Consider the following 22,111-nt stretch of genomic DNA (forward strand, 5'->3'; position numbering starts at 1 on the left):
GATGTGTTTCTTACCAATGCTGACTCTATACAAGATAATTCAAGGGAAAATTCAGGATTTCATTAATCTTATGGGGTACTACTAAAAAATTAAAATTGATCAACTAAATTCACTACTGGGAACAAGGCTGCTCCATTTTACTCATTTTTCATAGTAACATTTTACAGCTTTGGATTAATATCATGTTTCATTTTGACATACGAATAAGCTACAACCATCAGATCCTAATTTTTAAGCAAAGGAAATCTTTGAAAGGTGGTATTTTTCTGTTTGTATTATACTCTGTGCAAGTTCCTGTGGCTTCAAAACACATAATTAGCATTTATGTTATGACTGTTTAGTGCAGGGGTCGTCAACCTGGTCCCTATTGCCCACTAGTGGGCGATTCAAGCTTTCATGGTGGGCGGTGGGGGTTTTTGTCCGTTGTTACAAATTTTGCCCTTCCTCCATATATTGAATACATTGCTAACAACTTCGCGAGTTTGACTTTTTAAAATATGCTTTTGCAATTCTTGAAATATACTCGTGGACGAGGGTGCAACGAATGAGCTCCGTAGCCAAAGGCACGAGTTTAGTGTGCATAACAAGGGCAGGGCTTACCACCGGCCATCACTCAGTCTTCAAGCTGTACCTCTTTCATGGTGGTGGGCAGTACGTGCGGCACTGGTGGGCAGTAAGGAAATTTTACCATCAACAAGATACAAAAGTAGGCGGTAGGTATAAAAAGGTTGACAACCCCTGGTTTAGTGTGTATCATTTTTATTCTATTTAATATTGTGAAGATTCACAGTGTTTATAAGTTTGTTTTCAGTTGTAGAAATTACTCCTTAATTTAACAAAGACAGAAATTGGTTAAAGAGTGACATTAGATTTATGGAAATACAAAAATTATGACTAACAGAAAAATTTGAAGAAGTCATACATTTTTAAGAAGTTTCATTCTAACAAAAGAAGACTGCTGGGTATGCAGCAACTTTCCATTGGGGCAGAGACATGATTAAGTGATATTTCACATAACCTGAAGAATATTTGGTCTTAACAGTTATTTGAGGCATGAACAATTTTAAATTTTTAATACAAAATACACTCGCCACAGGTAAAAGAACACATTTTTAGCCTCAATCTGAATGTAATAAAAACCTTCAATAATAGACATTTATTATCACATGTAAGATGCAGTGTTGCCTTTGTTCCTTGATCTTAACATATGACACTAAATTTTTAAATATCTCATATAAAATATGATACTGGGTGAATGGATTTTCCTATATGGATAATAGATTTAGGTTACATTTCAGGAGCCCTAAGTAATGCATAATTAAATCCTACTACTACTAATGCATAATGGTACATTCTTTCAGGTATGATAAGTGTCTGCTGCTACTGCTACCCCAAATTGAACAGGTGCTTCGAAGCATCTTCTGCTGGGCTAATGGCTGCCCTGAGAGAGTGCTTACAGCTGAATCAACGTCATTTTACACAACACTTGATGAAATACTGGCAGAGAATATAAATGACATGAAAATTAATAAAGTGAGAGCAGTTTTAGGTGACTGTCTCATTGAAATGTTGCAGGATATTTTTGTGCATCAAAAAGGACCAAGAATAAGGGACAAGATTAGCCATGGTGAATGTGATTTATGTGATGTTACACAAACTCTTACAAATCACATTATTTGTGCAACACTGGCATTAATTATAAAAGCAAGAGAAGAGGAAACAAATGTAGAAGACAGTTCTGGCCTCCATAGCATTACCAAACTTGTGACAGATGAAGTGAAAATATCATGTTTATCTGATCGCTCTTCTGTTGAAACTGTGCTTAAACTGGAGAATACAATAAGAGATGCAAGCAAGAAATATGTTTCCAAATTTCATTCCAGCTCCTTGCTTAAAAACAGCATTGTCGAAATTACTCATAAATTAATGGAATGGAAAACATATCCAAGACCGGAGTTAGTGGAAAAACTGAGGTGCATGATGTGGGAAGAAGTGATTCAGGAAGATAAGACGCAATTACTGCAGTTAAAACTTGATTTGTGGAATTCAATATCGGAAACAATTACATCAAACAAGCATGATTATGAAAATACGTTTAGTGATGTAGTGGGTTTTATAACAGAATATAAAATTTTGACTATATACAGATCTAAGACTGAGACAGACATACTGAACTCATTGAAACAAATTGCTGACAATATTCAGATTATATGCAGGCAAGTTGAACAAGGCTTAAGAGATAAATACCACCTTCACTGTTCTCATATGTTACGATCCAGACAAAGGGAAACTTATCATCGGATGCTGAATACAATCCCACGTCTACATACAGCACTTGAATGTGTGGTGTTTATACTTATTATCCACTTGATACACATTAACAGGCTACCTACTGCAACAAGCAAGGAATACCAGCACATGAACAGGTATAAAATTTAAGTAGAAAATTGATTTCTTTTATGGAAATTAAGCCATCTGCATTTAAGATATTGAGACATAGGAAATACAGTCTGCAACAGTGCTTCCTAGGTATAGTGCAAAACAACAGCCTAATCATTACTTAAACTTATATAATACTGACATAAAACAGATTTCTAACAGATAGCAAACTTAGACTGAAACATGAAATATTCAGAGTATATTTATGTTATATGCAATTTGAAAATATTTGTGTCTTTACCGACATCTCCGTTAAATGCACATACTGAAAACAGAATAATTACAAACCACCTTCTTTATATTTCCTTTCCAGATTCTTAAAGCAAGTTTTGCAGTATGCACAGAACTTAACAACATATACAAGTGTGGAAAAGAATCGCTGGGATGAAGTAGTAGCTTTAACATCAAGCTTCTCACATTTGTATCAAGCTTCAAATCAAAACTGCATATTAAAGGATATTCACAATCCCAAAACAATAACAATCAAAGACTAAATGTACAGATGGAATTTTGCACATAATAAAGTTCTAAAACTACATGTGACATGACGGTATGATTACCATCTCTTTATATGAAATGTCAATGATTCTACTATATAAAACAGCTACGATTTTATGTCATTCTGACTCCTTTGGTATGAAATAGTATTCTCTAACTTAAATCTTTGTAGTCGAACCCATTGTAAATGGTATGATTAAGCTGCAATGGACTTCTGAAGTAAATGTAAATGAAATGTTTGTTTGGCTTTGTTTTCTTCATAAAGCATGTTTACAATGAAATGATATTCTCAGGTGATGGACTACATAATTAAATTTTCTGTTTGAATAATTCTAAGGTATACCGCATGTATTATATATTTCCCTCAACACATTCAGATTTATCCATCATTTCCACAATTATCATATATGCAGATTTTCTTCCACTACTAAGTGTACAATTACTGACAGCATCATCCAGTAATTAATGTATCCAGAAATCTAGCAATAAACTATAAAAAATATGGTATGCCTATTACTATTACTTTTCAGAATGTGATACGTAAAGTCACGTTACTACTGGCCTTGGTTCAATGGCTCACATTCAATTATAATGGTGCTAATTGAAGACATGACAATTGAAGAGCGTAAATAATGAAAACAAACATAAATATACATCACGTCTCCAGAATTTAGAATTTTCAGGAGATGAGGAAGCAGTGTTTATAGAAAGAATTCTATTCATAAAGCTGATTAAGTAACTATCACAATTAATATTACCAGTTATTTAAGTAAAAACAATATTCATTTTCATATATTATGGTCCTTTAGGTTTTAAACTACTATACAAAAACAATGCACTATGCTTCTGTTGTCTTAGGAAAGATATATGTCCTCACATCTCTTCTGCATGATCTAACTTACTTATTTAATTTCCTTCAACTTTCATACCCGCACACACATACACACAATTTTAGTTTAGTCAAATACATTCATGTCTAGAGGGATATCACTCAGAGAAAAATACATGCTCAATGGTATAGATAACAAGGAAATGTTTCAAAGCTTAAGTATTTTGAAAAATTTCTTAAAACGTGGTTAAATTACCAGTTTAAGACCAGTCAATCAGTCTTCAGTCGCTTACTGCTTGGTTCACTGCTTTGTGAGTTAGAGTCTTCCGAGAATCCCAATTGTGCAGAGAAATCTGTTGGCCCTTGAGAATCGCTCACCATAGAGAAACCTGTGAAATCCATTATCATAAATTTAAAATGTAAACTTTTAATTCCAGTCAAAAGGAAAATAGGTTCATGAAATCATCATTCTTGTGATAATGTCCTGTCCAACAGAATTTCAGCTTATTCTCATAGAATTTGGTACAAAGAAATGCCATACAGGATTATTAAAATACTGACTCCACGGAGCACAGTAGTTCTTGAGAAGCTGACAGAATACTCAAATAGTCAAGAAATTCCCTGTATTTTACAGAAAATAATCTAACACCAATTTAGGAATGAAACACTTTGTAGACTTAACATAAATTCCTTAGGGGTCAGATGACTATTAGTGAAGGAAGGAGGAGTCTAGGTCTAGGTAAAATTCTGCATATATTCAAGAACACAGTAAAGTTAGAATCATTTAGAAAAATAGGACCTAATTTTGTGTCTAGCTGTAACTGCTTATTCCAACAGTTGGAATTAGGAAAAAGAATATCCTATCTCATAAAGGAAATAAATTCTTTGAAAAGGTAAGAAGATTATTACTTGAATTCTGTTAGCCCAGAAGCTTTATTGATACAAAAATATGACACTGCATTTCAGTTGCAATTATCATAACTGCAAGCAGCCCTAGAAGTAAGTCTACCCATGACATTATATATTTTGAAAGAATATGAAGACCTAGTAAGGATCTGGAAACTGAAGGTGAATTTTATGGTAGTAAAAGTGGTTCACAATTCACCTGGTGAAATTACAGTGGGTAAAAATTACATCAAAGAGAAAATATAAAGAATATAAAGATTTTTAATTGGAAATTATGGACAATTATGTGACCTTATCTGTAGATTTCTACATTCCAGTGATGACAGTAAATCAATGTACACAGGGCCTTCTAAATTATTCAATATTTTTCCCATTCTGTATCACCTAAAAATGTTACACAAATCCATTCATCATATCAAATCTATTCAAATTCTAAAGAGTGAGTGCACTTTGGGGTGTGTGAAGTTTAAATAGAGTTCATTTAAATCCACAGTATTATTAAAGAGTTAAACAACAGGATAAAAGAAATTAACCTTATAATTTGTTGTCTTCAACCAGTACTAGTGTGATTTGAACAAGGTAACATGAATGGGTAAACAAACAATAATGAAAAAAATTGTGGTCAGGAGTCCAATATGTGAGGATAATATTCTTACAAAATACAAGTTGCCTGGATACAGACTGGTCTAAATGATTCAGGATAGGTCCCAAAGACAAAATCCGGAGCAATGATAATGAACTTTCATGTTTCACGATGCGATTACTTGAACGTAAAGTACCTATTAAATGCTCAATAACACCTTGTACCAAAAGTCACTTCAGTACTTACAAGTGTTTGAATCCTCAGCAAGGCCAAAATTAGAATTTGATGAATCCAAAGCAGCTGATTTTCTTGCTAATGTGTTCTCCTTGTTACAGTGATCTTTGCCCTTTTTCTTCTGAGAAGACCAGAACACAAAAACAGAATGTGGGAAGACCATAATATTCACACACTTCCTACAGGTCATTAAATTATATAAAAATATAACATATACAATATACTTCTCCTGTCTTCAAATATTACATAACAAGTTGGAAGTCTTGCAATTCATCAACAGAAATAAATTTAAATATTTAATATGTCTACATGTAGGTATCAGCAGTATTAACTTCAGAGATGGGTTCCTTCAACAAATATTTCTGGGGGTCAAACCAAGGGGTATGCCATGCATAATGACATGGGTCATGCTTTTCTCTCATTACTTTTAGTATGTTAAGTTTTAGGTGGCTTTCTTACATGCCAAACTATAAAATCCAACTGTCATTGTGACTAAATCACACAAGCAAAACTTTATTATGATGACATGGTACAAACATCACAGAAATTTGTACTATTACACAAACTAAAGAAACCAACCTGTTCACTGCTTGAAATTGGAACCCACTTGTAGATTTTCATTGTTGTCTCACCAATTGTCACCCATTTCTTTTCCCTTAAAGATAACATGTTAAGATATAAGTAAAACCTTTCCAGAATTATAAATTGTTTTATAGTAATTATCAACTACAAAATGATTGGATATGCTAATATAAAGACTATAACTCTGTATAATAATTTACTTCAATTGAAAACTATTACACACTGTAAATATTTATATAAATAGCTGTAATAAGTATGCAGTTATGTACTAGGAGAATCTAGGGATTGTATATAAATTATAATTCTGTTGATTTTTCGGTTATACTTAAGTTGTTAACATTATTAAACAGTAAGGATAATATTATGGATTATATTTTGGTCTTGTACTGTAGTCACCTCTCAAATTACTTACCAATGACGTACTTTGTCAACCACTTGCATTACTCTTTTAATGTCATCTTTGGCTCTACTTCTTGTTTCTGCTCTGACAGATCTTGACATCATTTTGATCACTTCAACACCTTCCAAAAACATAAGCACAAGTAAAAGAGATATTTCCCTGCACCATTAAGCACAAAAACCATACGAACATACAGTCCAAACGAACCACAAATATCAATGCCCTTGGAGGGAAGTGCAGACTTACCTACCATCTATTGTACCGAACTGTTATAATTGTAAACTTCCAATCCGACATCGGTAGCTAGGTAGGTAAGAAAGCTTATTAATATTCCACGCAGGCTTCCCCGGACCACCTTGAATTAGAAAAGTCAAGGCGAAAAAATGCAATCAATCCTCAGAATTGGTGAATTGGTGTTGTTTCGTAGGGCACTATTGCTCTAACAACAATCCGCAGTCACAAGTGTAGTATGTATGAGACGTAAACTGTGGTAAAGTTTTACGAACATTGTAACAACAGCCAGTAAAACGGTTCAGAAAAATACGGTGAGAAGGTGAGCTGAAAAGTAGTTGTCCAAGAAAAATAATAACTTACAAAAAGATTCTCTTTGTTTTCTCACAATAACCATCGTTTGTTCACTTTTCTTTTGCCTAATGTCGTTCTAGTTACTAATCTTAAATCTCAAGACCAGGGATGGGACTTCGGAACTAAGTTTACAACGTCTACTCGCATCTACACAGTTTGGCAAAAAATTAATGAGACTGAAATAAAATAAAAACAAAGATTCATTTCACAAAATGTTTATTATCCATTGGACGGAATACATTTATTACAACGTCCATGTAAACTTTGGAAAGACTTCGAAAACTCGGTTCATGTTCCACATACTCTTTCCCCTTTTAAAAACGCTTAAACCGTCGAAATGTTTGTACTCGGAACAGAGCCTTATCCCAGTAAGCTGTTCATAACATTTCATGTGTTTCAGTGGGGCTTTCCGCAGCCTCACACAAAACTTGATGTTGACACGGAACAACAACACTTCTGTGCTCCTGTAGCGGCCTCTCTCTGAACGAAGTTCATCACATGTTTATTTTATTTCAGTCTTATTAATTTTTGTCGAACTGTGTACACGCATTTACAGTCTAATCCACGTCTCATTCTGAGATCGTTATTTTGTTTGCTTGCTTCAACATAACCCTTCTTCGTTTCTTACTCTGGAAATGCAGTAAGTTCAACATTCCAACATTCCAAAGTAGTACAGTGCTACAACACAACTGATTTAGTATTCTGTCAATGACATCCTCAACAACTTAAACTTCAGATTACAATTATCTTCCCATTTATTAATATTTCCGACAGTATAAAAAATCCATTGAAATGCAATGAAAAATTACTTCTTTCTTTACTTAAGCCTCGCTATTTTGCTTTGTCTTCGTTATCCCTTTCGTACCATTATCTCCTTCCCTCCTTTGTCCCACAGTTCTGTATTATCTGTATTATTTGAAGACATTACATAAAAATGCGTAAATAAAACTAACTCAGTACTCTGTAAAACAGCATGAAAAATACGTAGTTCAAAACATGCCATTTTAAAAGAATAACAGTGAAAAATTTTAAACTATGTCTCTCTATTGTGGAATTTTAAAGCCGCCACCATCACCGTCACCGTCACGACCACTTAAATGTCTGCTCTGTGTGAGTACGCAGACAAATATCAAACTGGTTTCTACACAGTACAGCCAAGTTTAAATTTCATCGCTCACATATGAGATTTGAGGTTTTTAAAGCGGTGAAAGTGTTTATGTTGGTCTTCTGGGTAGGAGAATGCATCAGATCTGAACGCAGATGATAACATAATTAAGCAAAATCACTGAAATAATGAAAGATCACCTGAAGGCGGGAATATATTCAAATGGCGAAAGTTAATATCACACTGCTTATGTCTAAGAAATAAAGAATTTTCTCCAAAGGGAGTAAAGTGGACGACAAAGAGAAATTGAAATGCCTACTTAATTAATACCAGAGACATATCTAAAATGCATGATGAAAATGTCCCACACTACTAGAAAATAATTACAATCATGAAAGGGACAATTTTTAACAATTAGAAATTGTCCTCAGAAAATAAACAGAATACTTCAAACAAATTCTTCAGGCTTAGTGAACGTAGTATTAGAGAAGGTTGGAATTTTATTTTGAGCGTCGGTCATGCGTATTACTTAGCGTAATGCTGGGGCGTGGATGACCAATGGCCTTCGAATCTTGAGGCGGTTTGCACATAGAAGCAGGCGAAGAGCGCAATGCATCTGTGACGCATAAGAACTTTATCGCAAATAACGTGTTGCATCAGACTTTGAAGGTGACCTGCCTCGCCCTGGAAACGTTTTGTGTACTGCGACAGCCTCTGAGATGCATATTAGTCTGTTTTAAAATGTTCTGAGGGCTTGTTGAAACAAGATTTATAGATTGTTTCTTAGTTAATTTAACGACGCTTAGGTGTCCCACTATTAAAACGTTTATGTCACAGGCTCAGCACACAGTCCAACTACTGGCTTTTGTGAATATGGCAATGGACATTTTAGTTCCATAAAAGCAGATAATTTCCCGATTAGCTGAGCAGCAATAGACTTTTCACTTAAGACCTCACGCTATGGAGTTCGTTAACCATTTCTTTAATTAAAAAGCAATTTACGGCTTCAAGAAACCAATCGTTATTTTAAAGAATTCATATTTTTATCCAAATATTTATCAACAACAGTGACTGTTCGTGAAGTGCATTAACGCTCACCATGAAAAAGGTTATGAAGGCAATAAAAAGTGACTATTACAGTTGAGGATTATTGTATGTAATACTTCCTATAATTCGAGAGACTGCATACGAGACGATACAAGGAAAACACACAACAACACAATTACTGGGTAGAAAAAGCATTGTTCAAACGTGTCCATTGTGTTTGCACTCGTTATATAAAACCGGGAAACTACGCCGAGGTTGTCAGTCGAGCTGCCGCTGTTACCTTGTGAAGTGGTGTGTCCGTGCTGTCGTCCGTTGCGAATAACTACAGTGAGTATTCAATAGTTCATCTACAAGTATATTATGGCAGTAGAGACAGAAGAATGTTTTCTAATTTTTCAACAGTTTTCATTTGTGGCCCATGAACATCTACACTCGATATATTTTCATTACCCCCTTTTGGTCACGATTACCAATATAAGTCAATGTCAGAGAAATCAATGCGCTGTTATCGTAGGGAAACAACAAAGCTAGAACTTCAGTGCTTACTTATGATCTTTCCTGGCCACAATAAATTCAGTTTAGTAAATCATTGGAACACTGCCGAAAGTGGCAGCATTGTTCTGCCGTTTAATGCCTGAAAATTTTTCGAAATTCTGGTGGTAACATTGCGATCGTTATTTGGTTATTTATTTGTTTCTAGTTAACTGTTCGAGTTTCATACAGTTTATCAAGAAGGTTATACCATAAGAGGTTTCTACTCCATATTTTCTATAATCACTACTTTTATCCTTGCTAACAGGGCGACCGTGCGAACATTTGGGCTTGAAGCAAAGCACGCACTTCTGTACCCACAGGTTACCAAAGTGTGGCCCGAAGACCACCAGTATTTCTCGACAATCATTCTGGTGGTCCGCAGAACAAATAAGATTAAAGAAATTATTAAACAAAATTAATAAAAGCATTTTAACAAATAGGACAGAACTGACAGGAACTTCATTATTCTCTTTTGTGGCTCGAAGCTTCAGCAGCGACTAGCCAGAGATTATTTGTTCACTTTAATTTTTCTCATCTTCAGCATTTGTGGCACAACACATTACTTTTGTTAAACAACGGGAAAAATGTAGTGATGACGTCAGCCAAGGCCTTCAGCATTTTTCAAGTGGTCTGGGGAAGATAATTTTTTGGAACTACTGTTACTCTATGATATGCTATGTTACGATGTTTTGTACGATGTGTAGTTTCTGAGAACATCGCTAAGTTCGATTTCAGGCTTCATGTAAAGTATGATTTGTATTTGGTCTTTTGTAAATAAAATTAAATACAGTCCCTGCACTACATTTGGAAGGTATTTCATTCGTGACCGCCCTGTGTTAATTTACGTGGACAACTTTACACGTATATTAATTATTTCCGTTATACACTGCAGTAGTTTACTTTTGTGAAGAATTAATTATCAGTGCACAGAATAAAACAAATGACTGAAGAGTTATAACAAATATGTCTACGTTAGTCTTGATGCACACAAGTTCACGCTAAGGTCTACAGCGCGATTGAAACGCTGTATAAGACTATGACTGTGCGACATTTCCAGGTGTGCCAAAAGAATTATCTCAGGCAATTTATTAGACAAACTAGAATAAACCATTGACTCTTAAGGGAAATCTTACTCTTTGATGGGTTTTATAGTTCTAAATAAGACTCCAACAGGCCTGCTTTAACGGTTAGGACAAAATCTATCTGAAAATCCATATCCTGCCCTCTTTTTTTGTGTACCCTGTGTCAGACCAGAGTCAAGGTAATTCGTGCTGTATTTGGTTGTGCAATAAGAAACAGTATAAATAAAAGTCTGTATTTTTAAAGTAACCTTGATTATCTAGTTACTTATATCCTATTCAGGGATTATTTCTTCGAAGATGAAATAATTTAGGATTAATATATCAAAAATCGCTGATAAATATTAAAATGATTCAGTTCATGGAACTTGGTATCTAGAACTAAGGAAAAACGTAGATTATGGCTGCTTCAAAACAAAATTCAAGATAATGGAGAGGTTAAGAATTGGCTCCAGGGCAAAGAAATTTCGGGTTAACCATCTTAAGAAAAATCCTGCACGTTGCAGTTAAATTCATATAGTTTTACGTGGTAGAGAATTCACGCATGCGTAATATTGATTTTTGAGGTTCTTTCCTGAATACTGCAAAACGTTGCTAACCACGGAGATCACAATGTGAACCAGCCACCTCACAAGTTCACTTAATCTGTGAGTCTGACTGCATGTACGTATAAGTATATTTGAATTTAAAACTAAGGGACGTGTAACCGATGTATCAGTTCAACTGTTTTGGTTAAAGGGGTGTGTGAGTTTAACCGTTGTAGTTCGCAACCTCAGAATCCATCTGGGTTACGTCAAACAAATTTAAGAAGACAAAGGAGATGATGCAGGATTCTAGGAACTTCATAATGCGTGACTGAAAGAGACATTCTCTGTTTAATCGCCTTGGAGATAACATTTGCTGGTTGAAATGTGTTAGTCAGGACAGGATGACGCAGGAGATGAACATGGGATCGTAGCTGCAGACTCGCCCTTCCGTCACGTACAATTCCAAGTTTCCGGTGGAGGGCTTTGGTTAATTCGGTGATGAACCTTCGGGTTCGGTAAGCCATCTAGTTAGTTAGTTCTAGTTTGATTGAAGACGTTATTCTAGTTTATGGCGCCTGTAAACTCGTCGGTAGATGCCAGCGTTTCTCCATTTTCAGGGCTGAAATTTGATTGTTCGTTAGACTGGTAGCCATTTTGTGAGGTCGTTCAGTGAAGTGACTGGCTACGGGCTGGACGTCCAGTCTTCGACTTCCGATAGAGGCAGGGGATTTTTTTCACCGCCGCTTCCGTCCAACCACCGGATTAAAGCAGCCACAGAGCCAATCTGATCATCCACCCCTATCTAAAGTGCTGACGTTTCAAATGAGTCCATATTTACCTCCACGACCCCATACATCTTCATGGCCTGGTTCTTAGGCACATGGACAATTTTCCACCTTGTAAGAACATACGCTACATCCTTCCGATATTGTGCTCTATCATGGATGAGTAATGAAACACTACTAACATCGGTTTATTTCGAGTCAATTAAATTGGTCAGCAGGTTTACATTACATTACTTTACATTACATTCAGCTACCACAGACCCATCTTAAGCGTAACTAATTCAAGTTAATTAAGCAATATCTTAATCAAACTTATCTCAATTGTAAAGCATGTATAAAGGAAATATTTAGAATAAAGCCAATATATAAACTTCCTTTCCGTATAGACGCATTTACGTCAAAGTCTCCGGAACCGTGGTTCCACTACCACTTTTTTACATTCCCTTCAAACTCGCTATTCTAGGGTTCCACGCTCTGATGTTTCGGTAAGAATAGGCTTTGAAAAGAATCCACTGAACTAAATGGTATTACGTACGCATTTCCCCAGTTTATTCTGCTTTTAATTCTAACACAAACTACAGTCTTAAGCTGCCGTCTTTCCCAAGTTTTAACATTTGATCGAGGATTTATTTAAATCCATGGAGCAGGGTACGCAACTCGACAATTCAGATTCTTCATTAAGTAATGTTGTTATCGAAATAGTGATATTTACTTCTTTTCAGGAATTCGCATTCTGCTACGGTCTTCCAAGGTTTTTTATTATCATCTAATTTGTAACTGTCGTCACAAAAACCAGCGCTAAAAATTCGTTGACACCAACATGAAAATATACTGTTAACAAAGCTAATAAAGAATAAATGAATATATTATCTTCCCCGTGTATTTCGTGCCAGTAACAGGTAACTTTAAGACGTGGTAGTTATCTTATTTAGATGTGGTATTAAATATTAAAATGTTTCGTTTTGTACATCTCATTCTCGCGTGTTGCAAGATAGGGACATGATTTTTAAATTGTGTTTCGTAAAATATACTACACTGTACCCCAACAATAATTTTCAGAAAAAATGTAGGTTTTTATTTTATATGAGATAGTGTCTTTATGATTAGAAATCTTTTATTTAATTAATAACACTGAATTTAATATTACGTACGTAGTCAATATGTTTAACCAACACAAAATAGATCAGATTTGCGTAACAACGTTTGGTGATGAACCCCAAACCTTTTTTTGTTTCGAAATCCGTTCAGTAGATTCGGAGCTGAAATATATGGGTGGACAGACAGTTAAACACACACCGCTTCTGTGCATATCGTGCAAAACACACGTGCAGTTTACAAAATGGCTATGTTCGTCTGTCTTTAAGTAAGTATTCTGACAAACTGCGCTAATGGTACATAACAATTCTAAAGATTGCTATCTTCTGGATTGTAGCGCCTCTGAAAGTTGGTGGTCATCTACCAGACTACACGGCGCAACAACTCAGAAGACTCACTGCTGTGAAAACCTGAAATCTTACATGACTATTCTATCTGGGTCACAAAATTGTATACTTTTGTCTCAGACTCATAAATATTTAAAAACAGAGTAAGAACTTCACCCAAACTCGATTTTTAGGCTTGATACAATTTTTGACTATAATTCGCGTCTGCAGTACCACATAGTATTTGTAAGATAATTATGAACACAGGATGTAATAGGCATTTGAAAATAGTAGGTTTTAAATACACACACTTCAGTACGTTCCACAATAGTCTTGTTGCTTTATTATTACGTTACGTATGAAGCTGGTTATAACGATATTGTATTTTATTCCAGCAGCCTGCAATAGACACAACATGAAGAAAGAACTTCACGTCAACTTCCTATTGGGTGTTGCGGTGACACTGCTTATTTTGAGTGCAACGCAAGTTAATTGTGGCGTCATAGTTGGTAAAGTAACAGAGTATAAGGTTTAAAGAGTTTAAAAAACAAATCCGTTTCTTGCTACAAATTCAGAACAAGTGAATTTTTGTAAAAAAAAAAACACATTAAATGCTAATTTATTGAAAGCATCATTGAGATTGCAATTTGTTACTTGGAAATCGTGTTATTCACACTTGTTTGATATATTTTACTGCCTTTGGAGAGTGTTGTTATGTAGTTTTCCGTCGTAGTATATCTCGCACGAGCGTTCTCACAATACATACGAGGTGCGATCGGAAAGTATCTAGACTGCGCCTATAAAAACCCGTACACTTATCTCAGGTATTAAATTCATCCATCACCCTCGAAGTAGTTCCCCTGGGAGTGAACACAACGATCCCAGCGCCGCTGTCAAGCCTGGAAGCATCCCTGGAAATCTTTCTTTGTCAGCCTGTCAAGCACCATCTGCGATTCTGCCTGAATCTCTTCTATCGTCTCAAATCTCCTTCCCTTTAGCTGAATTTTCATCTTTTGGAAGAGGAAGAAGTCACACGGAGCTAAATCCAGCGAATAAGGAGGGTGCGGGATGACGGCCATGGTGTTTGAGGCCAAAAACTGCCGAACTTTGAGGGCGGTGTGCGCTGGCGCGTTGTCATGATGCGTCGCATGTGGAGTTCTTCCTTTAGAATCAGCTGACAGGTCCCATAGCCTATCCCAACAATGTCGCACAAGTCGTTGATGGTACGACGTCGATCTTCGTGAATGGCCTGCCGAATCTTCGTAACATTTTCAGGCGTTGTGCTCGAAGATGGTCGTCCAGAACGCTCGTCATCATCGACAGAGGTTCGGCCATTTTTAAAACGTGAATGCCACACAAAAGTTTGTGCACGACCCATTGCGGACTCCCCAAATGCTTACTTTAGCATTTCATAGGTTTCCGTAGCCGTTTTGGCGAGTCTTTGGCAAAATTTGATGCACACGCCATTCCGAAATCGCAGGAGGGTCGGTGTAATGTACTACCAAAACGCCCGTAACTAAGAAACAAATGCTAATTCGATGATGCCGGCTGGCACACTGATTCACTATGAATGTAGGCCGCACCCCCTAGCGGCAGAAGCTCGTACTACATTCGGTTCGCCCTCTATTGACACAGTCTTGAAACTTTCCGATCGCACCTCGTATAACATTTAATTACGGTAACACTTTTAATACCAATGGCAAATAGATCATAAGAAATTTTAATTTGTCTATGACATTTTAAACGTATAATTATTAAATACAATTTCGCAATGTAAGAAACATTATTGTTCGCACACGTATTATAACTAACAGACTTTTAAATTGCTCGTGACGCTAAGAGAACACTAGGCTTATTTCATTTTTATTATTTACTGAGGCGAGTTCTCCACTCAGAAGGCTGTGTTTGACACCGTGTGACAGGCTTGTAAAAGTAATTCTATAAAATTCAAAAGAAAATGCAAGAATAACCCATTTCTCGTTGAACTGTGTCACTTTTCTGCAATCAAATTCAAGATGAGCATATTGAAATACTATTAAGTAACAAATGTATTTCGTACAGTTATAATTAAAATAACTTTTATTGTATATGAGCTCAAAGAGTTTGTGCGTCTTCTAGAACATCCTTGCAGTAAACCAGAAACACTGCATTACAATGCTATTTAACTCTAAAGTTCTCCTTAAGTGCAGTCGCCGTTGAAGTAAAACAACTTTTATAATGAGACTCGTGGAAGGAAACATAATTATGTTCAGGCTTTACATTATATGCATATGTGGGTTTAAGGCATTTATGCTTGTTTTTGTAATATACATAAATCGCGTCTTTCTATCCATAACTCGTAGGAAATTTAAATTGGGTATTTTAACAAAAATTTTAACTCCAACACAACATTACTTCTAGACGGACCTCCTCCACTCTTCATTTCTGACCGATTATAAAAAACCACTACAAACATTTCACCCACGCAAGATCACGCTATACGCGACATACATTTACGAAACAACATTGAATGTGATAACAAAGTACAATTGATCTAGAAGAGGATAACTGATATTTAAGGGACATCTGACGAAGGATTGCATTTAGAATATTACATTTGAATTATATCGATTATACACCTGAAGATGGTTCATTGAAAACCGAAACATGTCGTGAAAAAGATGATGCTCTAATTGTAAATCGAACATTTCGATAGAAAGAGCATCATTTTAATATATTTTAAATATTTTAAATATTAAATGTTAATTGTAGTAATAATATTTTGATATTTTAATATTTAATAAAATATTTTATTGTGATTAGACGGTTAAATTAAAAAACAATTATAATCATCACAATATGACGCAACATTATCATCTCAAAAATATTAATTTGTTTTATAAAAATAAACTATAAATAATACAGGTGACTAGTTATACGCGCTTTGGCTGCCCGCGGTTAAGTTGCCGCGCAGGGCCACTTAGTTGCGAGCGCAGTTTCAATGAAATCCCCCCCCCCCCAATTCAGACTCTAGAGAGAACAAATTATGGCCTGTCATGGTGTATCAGACAATACACGGGTGTGTAAAACGTTTCCCGTTTAGCGCGTTTTAGATTTTCACGGCGATTCGCAGGAACGCAAACTGCACGTATGAGTGACCTTTACGAAATTTAAAGCTGTAAACAAATTACCATGCTAGTTCCGTTACGGAGGAATATCTCAGACACATTTGGAGAATCAAATAGTCATTACATTTTATTTTGAACACTGCTGAGATACTTACACAATGCAATAATGCCAAATGGATGTCGCCGGATTGTTTGTTTAAAACCAGGACTAAAAATATAATGTGTGGTTGCTACCAGATACTGACATTCAAAATACCTATACGATTTACTTCCATAATTTTATATTTTTCTGGGTTGTAGTGCCATGTGGTGTCGTATATTGATTCGAGAGGCCCTGAAGATGGAGACGGTATGTTTCTCTGAAACGTATCTACCGAATCCACACAGGGTCACAATCCAGAACATCATTTTTTATTAGAAAACAATACTGTATTTGTGTTATGACATGTTGCACATCCTTGGCTTGGGATTACGAAGAATCTATGGACTATAAATAAATTCTATAATATTCTATCACATGTAGCATTTGAAGTTTTCGCGGTGTTGAGTCCAGAGGTCCATGCTGTTTCCATTATCAGGACGATGGGGAGGTAGCAAGGACCTCTGAAATGTTGGTAAACGTCTACCAGACTACAACCCAGAAGACAGATATCAACATGAACGTCCTCTTAACTCTGTTTCCTCTGTGGACTGTAATTTAAAATCTTACAACTAACTATAACTTAGGTTTCTATTTCAGTTTGTTTAAGCTTTAGTGCAATGATTATATATCAACTGATAAGTGAATTATGAAAATAGAACTGTCGAGGTGGAATGAAGCAATTGCTACCCATTTAGCTCTTTAAAGCACATAAGTACATATATGTACTCTAACATTCAGTGACTCTACATTTTGCCCACTGAGTGTATTCATGAGGTTCTTATGATTCTCAGAATAAACAGCAATTATTTTATTAAAGAACAGCAATTAACTGATCTTTCTATTGAAGATACATCGTGTTTTCTTTGAGACAGGAATTGGATTATAAATACTTTTTAAATTAATTTAATGCTTGAAAGGGTTGCGATATAGTCGGCGCAGTAGTTTTTGGCCGGTGAAATTTTCAAGGGGAAGGCTAGGAGCGAGTCATTTGTGCGATAGTATAATGCTGACTGCACCGAGGAGCTTATCGGACTGAACGCCCAAACAAAAGAAATACACTGACCGTGCCACCTCAGGTACACAGAGTAGGCCCGTCCACCAGCTCCGCTAGCTTCTCCACCGGCCAAAAACTACTGCGCCGACTATACTATCCAAGCATTTTCCTGGTAGTCGGTATTAGGACTGAAATGTGATCCCACAACCAATCAAATATGAAGCAGAAGTGATAACCACTTCACAGAACATTCTGGGTTTTTTTAGTGTTCTGGCTGTCGACAGGTCCATATTTTATGAACAGGATCCTTCCATCCTCTTCAGGTTGTCAGGGACCTGCTCATACATAGTATATACGTTCTTGGCAGATGATCAGAAGTGGTTTGCCATTGCCTTCTTCTGTGTGTGTGAATGGAGTAATTGTTGGGATGCCACGGAGAAACCGGGAAAGCCCCCGGAGGAAAACTCCGTGATGCCTAGACCACGGCCTTGCCCAACACAAGTTATAAATCTGAGCACCACCGGGAATTGAACCCGGGACCCCAGGATTACAAGGCTAGTGTTCTGACCGCTAGACCACATAAATAAAAACATGAAAATTGTGTTTTTCTTTCAGTTCATTCATCGTCGTCATCATCATCATCATCAGGATTCGGGACCTGGTGCAATGGACTCCATTGTCCCCCTGGTAGCAGCTGTATAGCGTTTACCACCATTGTTAATGGCAATGCAACATCTGACAAACGGTGCATCAATATATATGGTATATAATAATATAATAACTTTCAACTTATTTAAACACATGCGTTGTCAATATGATTCATTCTCTTAGAAGGCAATTATATGAGCTTCCTTTATGTTTTAGTTTGATATTCTGAACTTTTCCTTCCTTGCAGATAACAAATAATTATTTTACCGAAAAATGAGAAACTTTAATTTTAACTGTTGGTACACCCAAATGTGATGTAATGTCTAAATGTTTACTATGCATTACCACTACAACATTTTTGGTTCTCAAAAAATGCTATAGTCTTAACTACAGTCTGTTATCATGGTCACTGCCATCGTTTTTCTTCGTGTACCACTAACTTGTAAGAAATTTGGAACAAAGGAAAAGGCATTATTCATGAATATTACACACACGTAAGTGCTATGGAAATTTGAGCAGCAATAAATGATTATTTATTGGATGTAACACATGAATTGAAAACTCGGAGATTCTGTGGTCTGATGTCAACTCCATTACCACTGATGGATCTCCTACAATCCTATATATTGTCATTAATGTTGCAAATGGGGTAGGCTATGGCTTTGTGGAACTGTGGCTGCTATTGGGCCCATTGCCCAACCACCAGATGATACACGAATATATATGGAGTGGCAGTGGAATAAAATTGACAAGGGAAAAAAAGACCTTGGAGGAAAACCTGTCCCAGTGCATTTTTTTTTTTCCATCACAAATCCGACATAGACTGCAAATGAAGAAAAAAAAACAATCTAATCTCACATATTAAAATCAGTGAACTTTGGAAAAAAATCACATCATTAACCAAAACTTTTGATATGCAACTACACTGTCACACATAATTCAAATCTGTAAATTTAGGAAATTATAAGTTTATGATTACTGCACTAGGTACCAAACATGTGATCACTGAATGTAATTATTATGTATGAATTTAACTGAAATTATATGATAATTTAAATTAATGCTGATATGAGACTTCAAGGTAAGTTTTGCAATTGAAATAAAATACCAAATAAGAAGCATCTTTCTTGCCCCAGAATAATGGCTGACTAAATATGAAATTCATTAACGTAAGAATATGATATTCTCACTTCAATAAAGGTGTTCTGGGTTATAATGCTGTGTAACATACTAGCATTTTGGAGAAACATGCTGTCTCCATATGCAAGAATACACATTGTCATATCCAGAACAACATTATACAATTCATTAATGTTTATGAATTTGTTACAGGTAAAGTTAACAGACAAGAAACTGTTACCATAGCAAATGGCGAAATGTGCATAAGAAACTTAACAACAGTGGGAAAGAAAGTAAACATTAAGAGGTCATGCAGAAAACTGAGTACGTACTTATGTCGGCCCGTGCATGAATGTATGTAGGCAGTAAGATAGACTGACAAATTAAAGGATTTTAATAGCTGTTGAATAGAGAAAGGATTTGCTTGCAAATAAAGCAGACATTTCAAATGAGACTACATTCCTAAATTATCAGAGAATCCTCAGAATACTCTCAGTATTCCATAAGCGAAATGGTGCTTGACATTATTATCCCTGGGAATGTCTTCATGTTTTGATCTATATCCTGTTAATAATATTAAAATCAACAGCCAATTTTTATAGAACTAATATGAAAGGAAGTGAGCCGGGTAGCTCAGTCAGTATAGTGACTGACTACAGACTGGACAACCGGGGTTCGATCCCCGATGGGGGCAGAGGGTTTTTCCTCTAGCCTCTGTGACCAGACCAGCTCTGGGGCCCACCCAGCCTCCTATCCAATGGGTACCACGGTCTTTTCCCAGGGGTAAAGCACAGCCATGGCGTCACGCTAACCACTCACCACTATCTAGAGCCGAGGCAACGGAGTAAGAGCTATACGTCCACTCTCCCGAAGCACTTACACGGCATATAGTGGGGCAACTTTACTTTTTACATTTTTTTTACTAGTATGAAAGGGATAAAATGCCACATAAGATTTGCAATTTTCCATACCATCAATGATGCAAACCTGGGGAACATGCAATATTTTGAGTTTGGATCCTAACATAATACGTCCGTGAAAATGTATTGACTGTGTTACACGAAAGAATAAAAACATGGGAACCAAACTAAAGCTATGTAGATCTTATAATGATGCATTCCTATTGTAAGATTCTGAAGAGAAGTTACACATGGATTTTGCGAACACAGTTTATTTAATTTAATGTGTGTGTGTGTTTAATATATAAAATATTAAGCACCTACACGTTAAACCTTGTTCTATGTTTATATTACAAACATTTCCTCAATATGAATAAGATATTTATAGCCTGATGATGCACACAGTGAAATATGTAGGTAGCTGCTTAACACTCTCCACATACAATAAATAATACAAGTTGTGTTTACAGAAAATTTGTGTAAACCCACTTGTTGCAAATCTGTGTATGTCTGTCTTTCTCCTTCATTATACATGTTCAACCACTATTGCTAGTACTTGTATTAATTGTGTGCCACATGGAAAATTCCTATGTTTTACTACTCACGATATGAAATATTTTGATCATTTTTGTCATTTTAATTTTTATTTTAGGCAAAGCAGAATTGGATAATATAGAACGCGAGGAAAAAGATCGTCAGATCCAAGAAGCAGTGCAACTTGCATTGGAACGAGAGCAGGAAGCAATGGAGGATGCGTTAGAACGGAAGCAGGACGCATTGGAGGATGCATTAGAACGGAAGCAGGACGCATTGGAGGATGCATTAGAACGAGAGGAACAACAAAGAGAGTGGTGGCATGAGAAGCAGGAGAGAGAACTTGAACAGAAAATTGAAGCTATTGATAGAGCAAAGGACCAAAGGAATATCTTAGATGAGTTTCAGAAGAAATTACATCAGATTACAGCTGAGGCCAGGGATGAAGCACGGGAAAGACAGGCCGATGCACTAGAGGAAAGGTTAGAACGAGAGGCTGAAGCCAGAGAGAAATTGCTGGAAATGCAACAAGTGAAACTTTCTCAGATGGAAAGAGCAGCACTTGCAAGACAAGATAAAATTGATAGAAAATTAGATGCATTAAACTTTGGTGCTACAGTAAGGGGAGCAAGGTGGGTTTTCTGAAGATAAAAGATGCAAGATGCAGACCTACAGTGCTGAAATTAGTTTCGCACAAAGCCTCCCAAATATTGTGATGCAGGAATTAAAATCTTTGAATAAATAGCAACAGTATATGGATTGCAATTAACATATGGAGCAACATGGCTGTGATCACTGGGATTTGTTTCTCTATTTGGGTAATTTTCAGGAAACCCTTTCCTCTTGTGCCCTTCTTGATGAAAGTGGACAGTGTCATAACAAAGACCTTATTTGGGACATTATCTCTTATAAAATAGTTGACAGGCTGTAAAGAAAAGTAAATTAATGTAGTCTATTGAGTTGTTGCTGTTATAGATTTATGTACTAACTTGTATATATGATCTGTCTTGCCCATGCATTAAAGCTCAAGCTATCCCACAATCATTATATTCTGAATTATTCCCTTAATGTGATATTTTTATATCCATAACTATGGCTCCTTTTTGTGAATATT

At 36.0% G+C, this 22,111-nt stretch overlaps 3 protein-coding genes across 5 annotated transcripts in view; 2 read left to right on the forward strand and 1 right to left on the reverse strand.

The window, feature by feature from the left end:
- Positions 1 to 3,439, forward strand: part of LOC110829381 (endoplasmic reticulum membrane-associated RNA degradation protein-like) — a 9,460-nt gene extending 6,021 nt beyond the window's left edge. Inside the window, exons 5-6 of the mRNA XM_087351438.1 lie at positions 1,362 to 2,426; positions 2,753 to 3,439. Of these exons, the coding sequence (XP_087207564.1) occupies positions 1,362 to 2,426; positions 2,753 to 2,933 (1,246 nt within the window). The 3' untranslated portion in view covers positions 2,934 to 3,439. The remainder of the gene's footprint in view (positions 1 to 1,361; positions 2,427 to 2,752) is intronic.
- BCL7-like (chromatin remodeling complex subunit BCL7B-like protein) overlaps positions 1 to 6,705 on the reverse strand; it is a 19,171-nt gene extending 12,466 nt beyond the window's left edge. The window contains exons 1-4 of one of the 2 annotated variants that reach the window (XM_087351440.1): positions 6,484 to 6,705; positions 6,069 to 6,144; positions 5,502 to 5,610; positions 4,023 to 4,155 (exon numbers count right to left, since the gene is read on the reverse strand). In XM_087351440.1, the coding sequence (XP_087207566.1) occupies positions 4,037 to 4,155; positions 5,502 to 5,610; positions 6,069 to 6,144; positions 6,484 to 6,605 (426 nt within the window). In that variant the 5' untranslated portion in view covers positions 6,606 to 6,705 and the 3' untranslated portion in view covers positions 4,023 to 4,036. Of the gene's footprint in view, positions 1 to 104; positions 4,156 to 5,501; positions 5,611 to 6,068; positions 6,145 to 6,483 lie in introns of those variants that run through there. The other variant, XM_022063026.2, reaches the window with a different exon arrangement.
- Positions 6,706 to 8,886: 2,181 nt separating this feature from the next.
- On the forward strand, positions 8,887 to 22,038 carry LOC110829383 (uncharacterized). 2 transcript variants are annotated; one of them, XM_022063043.2, is made up of 5 exons: positions 8,887 to 9,535; positions 13,950 to 14,063; positions 18,413 to 18,559; positions 19,778 to 19,888; positions 21,116 to 22,038. In XM_022063043.2, the coding sequence occupies exons 2-5, from the start codon at positions 13,970 to 13,972 to the stop codon at positions 21,640 to 21,642; spliced, it is 879 nt and encodes a 292-aa protein (XP_021918735.1). In that variant the 5' UTR covers positions 8,887 to 9,535; positions 13,950 to 13,969; the 3' UTR covers positions 21,643 to 22,038. The 2 variants fall into 2 exon arrangements, with proteins under 2 accessions (XP_021918735.1, XP_021918736.1); XM_022063044.2 differs by having other exon boundaries at positions 13,953 to 14,063.
- Positions 22,039 to 22,111: the final 73 nt, after the last annotated feature.

This window comes from Zootermopsis nevadensis, unplaced genomic scaffold (assembly GCF_977971745.1).
Source record: "Zootermopsis nevadensis isolate Lab colony 2312 unplaced genomic scaffold, Znev_1.0 Znev_ptg000019l, whole genome shotgun sequence".
Taxonomy (NCBI): Eukaryota; Metazoa; Arthropoda; class Insecta; order Blattodea; family Termopsidae; genus Zootermopsis; species Zootermopsis nevadensis.

Coding starts and splice junctions, on each gene's coding strand:
- LOC110829383 (XM_022063043.2), top strand. CDS start 13,970: ATGAAGAAAGAACTTCACGTCAACTTCCTATTGGGTGTTGCGGTGACA. Junction 14,064..18,412: donor TAATTGTGGCGTCATAGTTG/GTAAAGTAACAG, acceptor TTTTTCTTTCAG/TTCATTCATCGTCGTCATCA. Junction 19,889..21,115: donor GAGGTCATGCAGAAAACTGA/GTACGTACTTAT, acceptor TTTTTATTTTAG/GCAAAGCAGAATTGGATAAT.